At 40.3% G+C, this 13,689-nt stretch overlaps 1 protein-coding gene across 4 annotated transcripts in view; it reads left to right on the top strand.

Moving 5' to 3' along the window:
* The first annotated feature begins 8,867 nt into the window (after positions 1-8,867).
* The window catches only part of trim44 (tripartite motif containing 44), a 48,193-nt gene continuing 43,371 nt past the window's right edge, over positions 8,868-13,689 (top strand). Inside the window, exons 1-3 of one of the 4 annotated variants that reach the window (XM_067589334.1) lie at positions 8,868-8,976; positions 10,182-10,849; positions 12,354-12,431. In XM_067589334.1, the coding sequence (XP_067445435.1) occupies positions 8,910-8,976; positions 10,182-10,849; positions 12,354-12,431 (813 nt within the window). In that variant the 5' untranslated portion in view covers positions 8,868-8,909. The other 3 variants (XM_067589337.1, XM_067589335.1, XM_067589336.1) reach the window with 3 other exon arrangements.

Here is a 13,689-nt window from a genome sequence, read left to right as displayed (position 1 = left end):
CATTTTGTTGGCCTCGGGCATAGTTGTTTGAGCGAACATTGTGTGAATCTCTTTCTCCTTTAAATATGTAATTACGTCAGCGTTTGTGCCAAATGCAGTCTCATTCCCTCGTCTTCCCCCCCATTTCCCCTCTGTCAGGGAAAGGAATAAGGTTTACGTTGGCACCTTTTGACTGGCAGGTGCAGTTATACCTTGTGATCAATGCTAGAGTCTGATAAATGAGTTAGAAGGTCATCTTCAACATGAAAAGATAATAAGAGGTTTGTGAAAGCCCTTTCTTTAAAGACCAGTTGTATGGTTTCTTTGGGGAATGTGTTTCCTCCTTCTTTTCCAAACAGCAAGTGTGTGGAAACCCTTAAATCATCATCAGCACACTCAAAATTGTGAAAGCTTGATTGGTTTGGCAGCCAAATAGAGTATTTCTCGCCTAGTTGGAACAGGCCAGTTTTAAACTATTCAAAGGTGGCTCTTTATTATTATTTCTCTCACATGCTCTGCCTATCTCACTAAACACACTCACCTTAGAGTTCTCTCTCTTTCTTTCAGCGTTTTATAAACTGAGTCCCGCACAATCAAGCCTGAGCCCCAGAGGACGCCATCCGGGGATTTGGAAGGTTCGAAAGCTTCTGGCACAAATGTTCATCCTGAGAACTTTCCAGGGACACATCAGTGCCAGGATGCCATACGTCAGGGGGCACAGAGGAGCATTGTGAACCAGCGCCCACATTTAGGGGCCTGCTGAGAGGGGCCACAGAGGAAAACACTGAATGTCATTGTTATAAAGAAGCAATGATCTGCTCTGTGTCCTCCAATATGATGTCATGGCAGACAGTGGTCCAGCTGTGGCCAAGCATGCATGACTGTTGAAAAAGGCCGTTAGTCTCAGCATTGTGTGTGAATGTTTATTGAAGTATTCTAGCATGCAAACTATATTTGATGTAAATCGCACTTTGCACTTATGTTTTTATTTACATTTACATCACGTCCTCGATTTTTGATGCTGGTGGTCTGAACATAGTAGTGGTGTGCTCTCTACTCTGCAGAGCATGACTCACTGGCGAGTAAGTACTTGTTTGCCACTGATGAAGCACAGATGTAGCCGGGAAATGAGCATGTCATGGGTTATGCCAAGACATGACAACCTGAGACAAGCCTCCCATTGTGTTTGACTCACTTTTTCTATTCTGTGAACAAAAGATTTTAACCGGATTAGGGCAATGGCCTTTCATGAATAAGGAATCTTCTGTTAACCTAAGGGTAAAAAAATGTAACACTTAATTCTGTTGTTCAGTAAACCTCTTGCTACTAACCAAACATGATAAACATGACATGAGGTGCAAAATGTTTTCTCCTCGCCTCTACGACATGGCATTTAGTTGATAGATAGTCGCTCGTTGACAGCTGGTATTTTAGGGATCGCCATGCACACACGGTAAAAGCAATTTCATTGGCAAGCTAGAAGTGCACCTCATCTTTGGTGTCAAGATTCACAATGTTTTCCCTGCTTACATTACAAGCACCTGTTACTCTTTTTGCGACAGTTGGTGGAGGTCAAATCATACATCATTATGCACAGATAAGCTGACCAGCCATAATAACCACCAGAATTTCAGTCCAAAAACTTAAAAACAGACATCGCTTAACTGTGGCAGTTTATCTGTGCTAGCATATATTAATATTTGAATTGCTGCACTGTATATTCACCATTGCAACTCCTTGACAAGAACACATTCCTATTACTTGCTGCTCTGTACTCACAGTTCATTACCAAAATCTCTCTTTTGGGCATAAATCCAACAGTAAGCTCAAGGAAGGCCAATTTCTAAGATAAAAGCTACAGTCCACAAAAGGATCACCTTTCCAAGCTTGCAGACTGAATTTACCTCTCCCGCTGATAACTGGAGAGGACCCACCCCAATGTCAGCCCTCAGGACACATTTTAACAATTCAGATAGCAGAATTAAAATATTACCTCACTCAAGAAAAGACCAAAAAAAAATGTATGTACTGTAAATACCTCAGCAGCAAGCAGTCTAGTTGTTGCCCCATGATGTTTTAAATTTTTACTTTTCAGTATTTCAAAGAAAAATGGGAGAATGAAAACCAAAACCAAAAAAACAAAAACTTGACAATATGATTAAAAATGAATCAAATAAGACACATGAGCTGTCTGTGCAGGAGGAAAAGGTCCCCATGCCACCAGCAGAGGTGTAACACATTGCCATCACATCTGGAAACTGGATATTATGTGGTATTGCTGATTGAACATGAGATCATGTTTCTGTGACTCAATGACTCATTTGTTCACTCACATTCTTTCTGTTGTACATTAATGTCAAGTGCAAGACATCTTTTTTTAGATGTGTTGTTATTTTCTGTAATTTAATCCCATATGAGATGGGCCTCTCTGGTATAAAACGAGAAAGAAAATAATCCAGTCATTCATATAAAAGGAAAGGATAACCACATGCAGGTGTGCCTTGTTGCCTGCCTCTCACCACCTCCGTTGCTGAAGCTAAGCTATATGTTCAAAACCAATGAGAAACGTAATATATCTATACTGCCTGAAATTTTCTCCCATGTGTAACCAATGAATGAAAAGACTACTGATGTATGATTCATTCCAATTTGCTTCAGGAATACAAGTCTAAGCTTAATTGCTTCCACACACTGAAGTGTGTAGTGAGAATTCAAAGTCATCATATTAGCTGAGCTGGATGTTTGATTCTGAACAACGTTATTACCGTCATCCCCTGACACCCTATTTCTGCAGCACTGAGCAAAAGTGGACCGTGAACGCCGCAGGAAACTGCTGGTTGCACATCAGCGCCCTATGACTACTGGTGTAAGACAGTTACCCTGGTCACAGAGTGTGTGTAAGAGGCTGATAAGGGTAATGTTTGGATCAAACAGGAGAGGCAGGGGTGGGGCATGGTGAGGGAATATATGCCAAGGCAGATTGTGCTCCACTGGTTCATCTCATCTACACTACTATGTGTTTTCGGTCTCACTTCATGCCTGCCTGTCCATCTAATATCATACTTCAGTGTAGAGCTGCAACTAAAGATTTAGTTTTATTATCAATTCATTATTTTTTCGATTAATTGATTAGTCATTTGGTCTATAAAATATCAGAAGATGGTGAAAAATGTCCATTACTGTTTCCTAAATATCAATGTGACATCCTCTGATGTCTTCTTTTATCCAGACCAACTCTCCATAACCCAAAGATGTTCAGTTTACTATCATAGACAACTAACTAGCCCAGAAAATATTAACATTTGAGAAGCTGTATTCAGAGATTTTTATGTTTTTTTACTCAAAACAATAAACTGATTATCAAAATAATTGATTAATTTTCTGTCGATTGACTAACCGACTAATTGTTGCAGCTCTACGTCAGTGTGTGGGGAAAGTATTTTTGCTAGGAGTCACTTCATTGACACTTGGAAAATATGTTTTAATAAGGCTACCTAACAATCAGTGCGCAGAACACACGCACATCTTTCATGTCCAGGTGCTGAGTTCATAAAAGTTTGGGGAATTTTCTAAAAGCAATAAATATATTTTTAGAAGTTGGCCTTTTACAGTTTTGCGAGTCCTTGGAAGGCAGATATTAAGGCTACATAAAAAAAAAAAAATTATTACTTTTCCTTATTGGTCTTCTAAAATATTTTTTAACAACCTGCTTCATGGTTTTATAGTTCTGGCAATCTTCAGATAGAATATTTTATTCGATAGTTTCATTGCTGGGATCTGGGGACGCACTGGACGGACAAGAAGAGAGATCATCTGAGTGTAAGAAATCACTGGGTGATCACAATTAAAGCTGTTTGATTTCTAATACACACAAGCCCAAAGAGTCAGAATTGAATAGTTTGTTTCAGATAACCCAGCGATTTACTCTTCTTTTTTCTGTCCATTTGCTTTTAGTAATCTAGTCTAAGGTAGAACCTGGGTTTATAAAGACAGACATGAGGGAGCACTCTTGTGGGATCATTGATTAAATGACTTATTGATGGAAAGCCGCTGCCCCAAAGCTCGGTATTGATTCTGTGTTTCTAGGGAATAGGGGAGAGGGCCATAAAGAGATTTTGTAACTCATAATGCCCTTACAGAGGTCAAGAGAAGACTGTGAATAATGTGGTATCACCATCTGCGAAGGGCTATATTGAGTCATAATGTCAGAATTTAGTAATGCATTTACACACACACCTTGTTACCTTTTGTATCCTTATAAGAAAACTTTTACCATATTCACTCCTTAAATTTGGACCCAGAATCCTATCTGCAGCCCCTCGGAGAAGCAGGGACCAGCAAAATTCTATCAATTCAGAGAAAAAAAAAAAAGTCTTCATCCTAAAGGTCTAAATTACAATAATGCTGGAAGTGTGAGAGCACACACACACACACACACACACACACACTTGTAAGTGCACACTCTATTTTTCAAAGCTCAACTCAGATTCACCTTACCACCATCATGGGAGGTGGTATTCTTCTTAGCCTCTATCCTCTCTGTCTATTTTCATGAGGGAGTTTTCAAAATATGTTTTTCTCCTACTCGCTGAAAGAGAGAGAGAGAGCAGGGCGAGACAAAGAGAGATTAGTCCAGATATCCCTTTGGCAGCAGACAGTAATGAGTTGGTACTTTGTGTGATATATATGATGATGCATTCTGGATGTATTAATTAGAGAGTCCATTCGACAGAATGTGAAATAAAGGCTGCAATATAACAATTTAGAAATGGATGACCGTAGCTCTGAGACAGGCATTGACAGTTTACATTATGTGGGGGAAAGTAGAAATAGGAACTTTAGGAAGACTATGCATGTATGTATGTAATCAGATCACAAACAACTGTACTGGTTTATAGTTTACCCTGATAGTGCCTGATCATTGATTAACATATGCTGTATGATTAAAGAATCACTAGGAAAAAGCTACGGGCCTGTTATTGAACAAGTGGGCTGGGATGCATGCTGGGATAGATTCCAACCCCCGTGACCCTGAATAGGAATTAAATACAGGTAGAGAAGCAGGTCATTTCTAACTATTTCTTGAAGCAAGAAGTTGGCTTAATGATGAATACCAGAACCTGGCTTAATGATGAGAAATTGTGCCTCAAGGGCAAAAGAGGTATGCTGAGTTTCATGAAATTTTAGAAAGCCCTTATTGACAAATATGCTTATAAATAAATTCATAAATCTAAGCATACTTCAGTGGTTTCTTATAAAAATAAGGGTGTATATGTACTTTCATGTTACCAATTTGGACCATTTCTGTCAAGTTTTCGTTTCATACTCATGTAATTATGAGTGCAAGCTAAGTTTTAATTATATCTGTCTCAAGCAAAAACAATGGAAGTTTAGCCTAATTGGCTTAAAATCCTAAACAACCTATTTTGATAGGCATTAGAGAAGGTTGCACATACTGTATATAACATAGTTTTCCTTCAGATTCAAGCACTGATTGTGCTGTGGGTACATATTTATATTCTTGGGAGAATACTGTAAGATCTTGATCTTGCAATGTTTTGGATGACAAGATTTTTGGAAAAAACACTCTTTATCTCTGTCCTTCATATGCGCCCTCCCTGCACAAATTGTACTTTTTTTCCCTCTTCCCTCACCTGTATCTCACTGTTCATTGCCTCTGATCTGTCTTGACGGCTGTCCTTCCCCTACCATGCCCTACATACAGACACGCACACATAAAACAAACATTAAAGGGGAATTGCAGCACTATATGGGGGCTATCTCACTCAGTAGGATTACTAATACACCCATTACTCTTGACTTAAGTCCATGTTCCCAATTTGAAGGGGTTAGTCAGCGAAATTTAGTCATCTTACTTCTTGAGACATGAGTTCAAGAATCCACAAACAACCTTGCAAAACAGCATGTTGATTCTGTTTTATGATTCACAGCTATGACAGGCTGGGGGTGTTGTGGAAAAGTCAAGAGCAGAATGATGCAGAAGGCAAATGAGGAGCTGGGAGACAGAATAAAATATCAACAGATAAAGGGGGGGAGAGAGTGAGAGAGAGAGAGCTAACTCACTCCAAGAAGTGTTCCTTTGACAGCGCTGTTAAAGGACATTCTATCTTGAGACGAACAGCTGACCTCAAGCCAATAAAACAATGTTAAAACTGAGGCATTAGGTAAGTGTTTTCTGTCTGCTCTGCTTGTCTGCCAAAGCTCCCCTCGTTACTCTTGGCTAGCATTTCTGAGAGCTTGATGTTCTTTGTGTTGCCAGCTTCCATGCACAGGCTTTTCTCAGCTGTAGAAACACAATTTTGGTAAACAAATTTAGCTCCTATTGCATGTCACATTTTCTCTGCAATTCCCGGGTAGAGAAGGAAAAAGTCAATGTTCCTATCAGTAGCCACATATTGTATTTATATTGGGTGCTTCTTTAATGAACTGCAAGTCAATGAGCCTTTTAATTGTTTCCAATTTAATGCAGTGTTCAAGATGATGCTGCCTTTCTCTGTTCAGCAGAGTTTAATGCAGTGGAAGATTTTAAAATAAGTCAGGTGAAAGTTTAGCATCACACTGACCATTTAGTGTGGTACAACAGCTGACAATGGTTGGATGTGATCTTGCTGTGATGTGTGTGGTAAAACGATGTGTGCTCTGGATTCCAACTACAACTCTAATCACAACCATGACATCTGTTACAATTAAATGTCCTCTGGAAACATTTTTAGTCATTACATTAGTATGGCTTAAGCAAGTCTCATGCCAAGGCAAATTTGATTTTGCCAGTGACATATGTTTTCATTGAGTCATCCTTTCTGTTTACAGTCTTATAATAAATCTTGTCTCTTGGCAATCTTTCCATAAGAGCAAACCTCTTCAAAACAGCTCATAAACTTTGGCAAAAGCAGCGCCATCATCCATATCGAGTGGATGCTCAAGGCTTCCTTGGACCGCGGTTTATGGTTATTTATGGCGTGCCACTCAAATCAGAGTAACAGTCAACAATTATTTGCCAAATACTGCTGGTATGAAGCCCAGCTCAATAGCCTCTTTAGATCTCTCTACAGAGAACAGCTTGTTTTTCCTCATCTCTTTGTCTCTCTCTCCAGACCTCTAATCCTGTTCCATTGTCCCTCAGTGCTGGTTTATGGAGGGTAAGGACGTGAACAGAAGGGGAAAGCATTATCAACATCATAATTAGAAATTTCCGTTAGTGCCAGTGTTAAAATACACATTTTGTTTACTCTTCCAGCAGAAGCATTCCTAAATTTTCCTGTATATAGATAATAAATACATCTTCATTCGGTTCCAAACTGTCACCTCTTTGTTGTAATTTCTCATAAATTTATGCAGAACCAATAACATGCACTTGTTTTAACATCACTTAAATGCTCATTGGAAAAATAAGATTACATTGTGTGATATGAGCATGTATTGCTTTTGTTCACTTTCCCAAACCCTAAGGAAACCATCTCATCCCCAGAACCCAGTTATTGCCATTGTTATTTTTACATCTGAGGCTTTTGCATCCCATGATTATATTTATTTTAAATCTTATATTTTTAATTTAGAGATAAACCACTGTTTATGTCAAACATAAACAGAAGACTGATTTGGAAAAACCTAACTGGTCATCTGACAACACCTCATTTTTGAAGGCATGTCAATCAGAGCTTTTTTTTTTTTTTTAATTCTTTTGGGAAAAGTCTCAAATCAGATTAAGTATCACTTCAAGTCCAGTCAAGTCCAAATCAAGTCTCATAAGCAAATTACTGTTCACGACACCAATATCTCAGGTCTCTGAATACTGCTCATGCTCCTAAATTACTTAGTTCTTTTAAACTGTGCAATGAGTGAGACCAGGTTCCCTCAGTAGGTTGGGCTACAAATTTGTGCTATAAAAAGAAACAACAGGAGTAGGCAGCTTTGCACACTTGATATCCAACACTTTAGCAGATATGACCAGCTGAAGTCAGAATAAAATGGTTTAGGTAAAACCATGTGCATACATGTGTCCAACAACACAACAAAAGGCAAGGTTGCAGGTGCACTGTATGACTTTTCAGTGCAATAAATTTACAATCACATGTAAAGCATATTTGCACTTGGAATCTCAAAGTCTATAGCTTGGAAAAATTCTGCAGGTCTGATGTAAATATGGCAAGTAACCGTGGTAGACCATAACAATTTTCTAGTAGAGAAGAATCCAAAACCTTTGTTTAAATTTTGGCAAGGTATATACACTGTGAAATGTTTAATCTTGTATTGTGCTCTCCTCTTTTAATGCAGTAATAAAACTCTGGAAAATATTTTTGCTCTGTTTATTTATTTATTGTATTTTGAATCGGTTCAATAAAGACAGAGGAAAAAGCATACACATCTACTTACATGCACACTGGACATAATATTTTTGATAATGTCTTAACTGTTTTCAAACAATTAGAAGATTATGGAGGTTATTTCTATTTAAGAGAAAATTATTATCAGAGGCGACCATAGACTGTATATAAAGAGGCAACACGAAGGCACGAGACACTTATCGAGCTGCTGATTGGCCTGTTATTATGTGGCATTCATGTCCCGCCAGAATAATCGGAAAAATGAATTCAAGCTTGGGAAAATTCACGCGCACGCCCCCTCAAATCGGAGCAATAATTTGCGAAGTGAAAATTTTGGTACACGACTTGCGGAAAGTTGATATCAGAAACGTGGGGGACAAAAGTAAATGTTTGGTTGATGGCAAGAAACGTTTTACTCATTTAGTCAGGTAAAGCAATATTTTAGTAGGTTTAGGGAATGTAATGGTGCAGCAACAAGACTGGGACAAAATACATCTTCTTTTTAGCGTCCACATTGTTTCCACATTACGGCTTAAGAGCTCATGAACACACCGAAGTCGAAAGAACGACTTCCCGACTCCGGAAATGGGACCATCCGAGGAGCACTTGAATGCAGCATTACCCTGCATAAGTCACTTTGCGCAGTTGTGGGGTAAGTTCAGCAAATAGTGACACACTTACAGCCTTATGCCTCTGCAATTCAAAACAAGTAGCTAATAACACAAGATTTATTTTAACGTTACAACTGTGCGAATCCTTTATTTCCTCATACGTCAGGTTTTGAGTTGTACTCTTTGTTGTTGTTGTCAAGCGAGTTTTCTCTCTTCAACCTCTGCGTGTCTCTGCCGTTCACACATACACACACACCTATATCCATGACACACATACAGAAGACTACAAGCAGGAAGTGGTGAAAAAAAACAGGCAGCAGCAGATGAAAATAAGGAAGTAAACGTTGTCGGGTTGGAGCTGGATCCCCCTCTTCTACTGTAAAGTGAAAGTGGATCAGTCGACAGCTCAGTAATTTATTTTAAAGCACAACGGCTGTGCTAAGGAAGTTAGCAGTCAAGCTAACACCTCTACTGACTCCATAGTGTCTTAAAAACAAGCCCTAGACAGAAAAACAAAAACAAAACAGAGGGGCGAGAGGAAGACAAAGACGAGTAAGTACACACTGCAGTGAGCTGCTAACTGTCAAGCCCCACAGGATGAGGAAGAAAATGCCTGTGTGTGTATGTGTGTGTATGTTTGTGTGAGTCAGATACAGGGAAATAGCAGAGCAGGAGTGTTGAAAGAGGGGATGAGGGGGAGTTTTCTCTGCATTACAGCACTTTTTTTCTAACCGGTTGTTTGTGTGTCAGCAGTGGGTAAAGAGTACACAAACAGAGCTCTGTGCACAGGCATGCAGCGGGTCTCTCCAGTCTTTCGGCTTCACTCCCGCAGAGTGGACTGAAAGGAGGGCGAGAGGGTAAAAAGATATTGTGTATCAGGGGGAGGTGAGAGAACATGCTGAGGGTACGGGCGCACACACCCAGCACTTTGTGCTTGTGAGTCATTAAACAAAGCGAGTGTGTTTGTACACAAAGACAGTTCAGTGTTCAGTTCCTGTTTTCTCGCGTCTGTTGTAGAGTGATGCGTTTTTGTGTGATAGTGTTGCTCCGGATGTTGTTTACTGTGGACTTTGGCGCCCTCCCTACATCATCTGTTATGGGAATATTATATCAGAGGGGATTAGTCCTGAGAATCTTGGACTTTCCCCCGTGCAAATATGAGAACCTTTCACAGAAGGTCACAGCTATTAATAACCTGTCCTCTACTCTGTGTGTCCCCTAAAAGACTTACTCCTCTGATCCCCAGAATTACTTTCAGCAGCCACCATGGACCACAAAGGGGAAACCCAGGAAGGAGGCATGGGGCTGAAACGGGAGGAGCTGCCGCAGATGGATGGATCGTGTGATGCGTGTGAGCCCGATGAAGCCCAACCGGCCACGCAAGTGTGCCACACCTGCAGCTTCGCCTTCTGCCCTCTCCATGCTGACAAACACGCCAGCAGCACACATCACCCGCTAACCCCTTACAACCACGAGGGGACACAAGCAAATGATCTTGGCTCAAACGGAGACCCCAGAGTTGCAGGTGGAGCCAAGGATGAGGATGGGGCGGAGAGGGGAGCTGAGATGGGTGTGAATCAGGCGATAGCAGCACTGAGAGGAGTGGCGATGGCTGGTGCGGATGAGAGTGGTGATGCTGAGGAAGGAGAGGGAGCCAAGAATGGTATGCCGCTGGACGCTGAGTTGGGTGAGGGAGCAGAGGGTGCAGAGGCAGGGCAGGAGGCCATGGCTGCTGGAGAGGCCGGGAAAAGGGACACTGTGACTGTGGAGAGACTGCGTTGCAAGGAGCATGGGCAGGAAGGCTCCCTCTACTGTAAACCAGACGAGAAGATTATCTGCGTAGTGTGTGCTGTACAGGGTGAGCACCGTGAGCACGAGATTATCACCCTACATGAGGCCTACGTCTGGCAGAAGGTGAATCGCACACTAAGAACATGACAGGCTTATAGTATACAACAGAATGCCACTGTGTGGTTCACTGTTTTTCCTATACTGTATATACATACATACTCTATCATATCTACAGCTGGGTAATGTATAACATAATGTATTCAGAGCGTTGCCTATCTGATTTGCATTTCTAATTCAGTATTAAGTAGTATGCCAATAGCTGTAGGCCCTCTAGTCTTTAAGTCAACTCACTAGGGCTCTGTAAGCGCTCTGTGTAATATTTTAAACATAACAATGTCTAATGATTAGCCATATGACATCATTAACAGATTGATTCAAATATACAGCAATGTAAATAATTTCTATGAAAACTGTGAAAAGGAAATCAAACATCATGAATATATTCCTGTGTCCATTCGGCTTTTGGCGCCAGTTATGGCTTCATCCTTTCTTCATTCCCCTGACGGCTTTTTGCTTCAGCCGATTTTAGTAGGTCCAGTGAGTCACCAGTCGTTCAGTGCAGTATTACAGTTGGTCCAGTAAGCTGAGCTAATGTTGTGCCGGATTTTGAGAATAACTCGAAATCAGTTCAACGGGATCAGTTCTGCAGAGCATAGTGTTTGTGATGATTATAGTCCCATTTACAGTCAGATGTTTTCAGCACACTGAACACATTCAGACTGTGCTATTGTGCAGATGACCAAGTAACAGGGATGTGACACAGATCACAAACCTGGGATTTAGTTTTGGATAAATAATTTGAAGAGTCAGGGGTTTTGTTTGTGAAGAGGAAGAGTTTCATTCAAAAATCGTACAACAAAGCCAATGCATTTGTCTACAGTAGTAATGACCCTCATCGTGTGCTGACTGTAGTTTGTAGAAACACAGCGTTGTCCTTTGCCCTGTGGCTATACAGCTGAAAAACAAAAGTAGACCACATGGGGCTATGCACCGCGGCACACTTCACTGGCTTACTCTTACATCAGGGCAACATATGGATTGACGAGAAACAAAGGGGGTCACACACATATACACAGCCCAGGGCCACATTATTTACTCTAAACCGTGTCTAGTTTTTATCCTGCTTCCTGTGCCAGCTCATTCATGTGAATGAATCCTTTCTCTGGGAGTAGCGATATGATTCCCCCTTGCATGTAGCAGTTGTTGTGATATCAACTTGTTACACTTTAACTCGATGGATTGGGTGGATTCAAAGGTCTGGACCAGGCAAATGTAGCATGTCAGTCTTAATGTGTCAAACTGTGGCCTGTTCACAGTGTACCTTGGTCAAAATATTCTTAAAGTATCATAAAAAATATTTTGAAGTTATTCATACTGAGATGTTGGTTCGATCAAAGATATTGTAATATTTATGTCCATCAATGTGCCCATCCCTTCACTGTATAGGCTTACAAACTAATCAGTAAAGCATAAGGAAGTGTGGTGTACTTCAATCTTGGTGTAAGTGTTAAATTTTATGTGTTGGCATACTCTCTGTTTACCGTTTGTTTGTCTGCTCCACTTGTAGAACAGGCAGGGTTATGACCTGCTGGGCTGTACACAACAGATGGCTGAGAAGATCAAGACCAAGTGGACCAACCCTGAGGTGAGTCCAATCTCCTGCATACAGAACACCGAGTCGAAGGCGAAAGTGAGTCATGGGGGCAATTTTAGAAAATCTCTTAAAAAAGATTTGCTCTTGTACTATTCTCATTTAGTAATGAGCTCCAGCCAACTCTTATCAAATGAAATGAGAATTTCTCTGCAGCAATAAAAGGTGGATTTGACCTCCTTGCGGTAATGACAGCGTACTGTGTTCATATTGCATTGCTATTCATTATATGGTTGTATTGAACTTGCTGATGACCTTTTACTGAGATATATCTCAGTGCAGCCATGATAGACAAAGCTGAAGAAGTACAGTGAATATAATGGCTGCAAAGAACACATAAAACATAAATATGGGAAGCTGCTATCGCTGTGCACTTGCTCCGTAGTTCATGAACAGTTAGAATTATACAATATTAGTTGCTTTAGGGTTTGTTACTATGGATTCTAGGTTTGTGTGCAGCTAAGGGAAATATTGGTTGAATTTGAGTCATATCTGTGTACATAATTAGGCCAAGCAATCTCAAGTCAGCCTGAGAAATTAACATTGCAGCCCTGCAGAATCCAATTCTGTATTTTAAATCAGTTCTATATTTCAGTTGCCCCAGTCAAGGACTTTCCTAACTACCAAGTCCTGTAGGGATTGCTTATAATCTAATTTAAAGACAATATTATCTGCCATAGTTTTGATATAATTTGAAAAGGCAAAACATGATTTTTTCTCAAATGGCTAGGTTATGCCTATAGTATTATTGCATTTTGTTAGTTGTGTAGGTTTTTGGTAAGGTTTTACCAAAAAACATTGGCTGATCCTGGTTTCAAGCCATATAGAGCAAAAAAAAAAAGCTATTACTCATTTCTAATTCAGTAGGTAAAGCAGTAAGCACTGCAGCAGTATAGACACTGCAGCCGTGGAGACATAAGAGTCTAGAATGAGATAAAGAGGGATTAAAAGGAGATTATGTCATAAAGGCATTGGGTAGTAAACATGAGAGCCAACTATTTCAATCCATATATTCATCATGCCGCCCCATTCACAGATGACAGATCTCGCCTATTTCTGCAGATGTAATTCTACTTGAAGCTTAGGAGTGACGGCATCATTGTGTGATTACTGAGTCATGTCATTTTCAGGCTCCAGTTGATGTCACTTTTTTGACTCAGCACTTCTGCACTCAGTCAGAGGTTGTATTTTCAAAGTGACTGTGATTTAGGTATTGTCATATATAAAATAGAAAGCAATACTGAGCACTTAA

The sequence above is a fragment of the Thunnus thynnus genome, chromosome 5, assembly GCF_963924715.1.
Source record: "Thunnus thynnus chromosome 5, fThuThy2.1, whole genome shotgun sequence".
Lineage (NCBI taxonomy): Eukaryota > Metazoa > Chordata > Actinopteri > Scombriformes > Scombridae > Thunnus > Thunnus thynnus.
The sequence above is the reverse complement of the archived record's forward strand: the minus strand, read 5'-3'. Positions and strand labels throughout refer to the sequence as shown.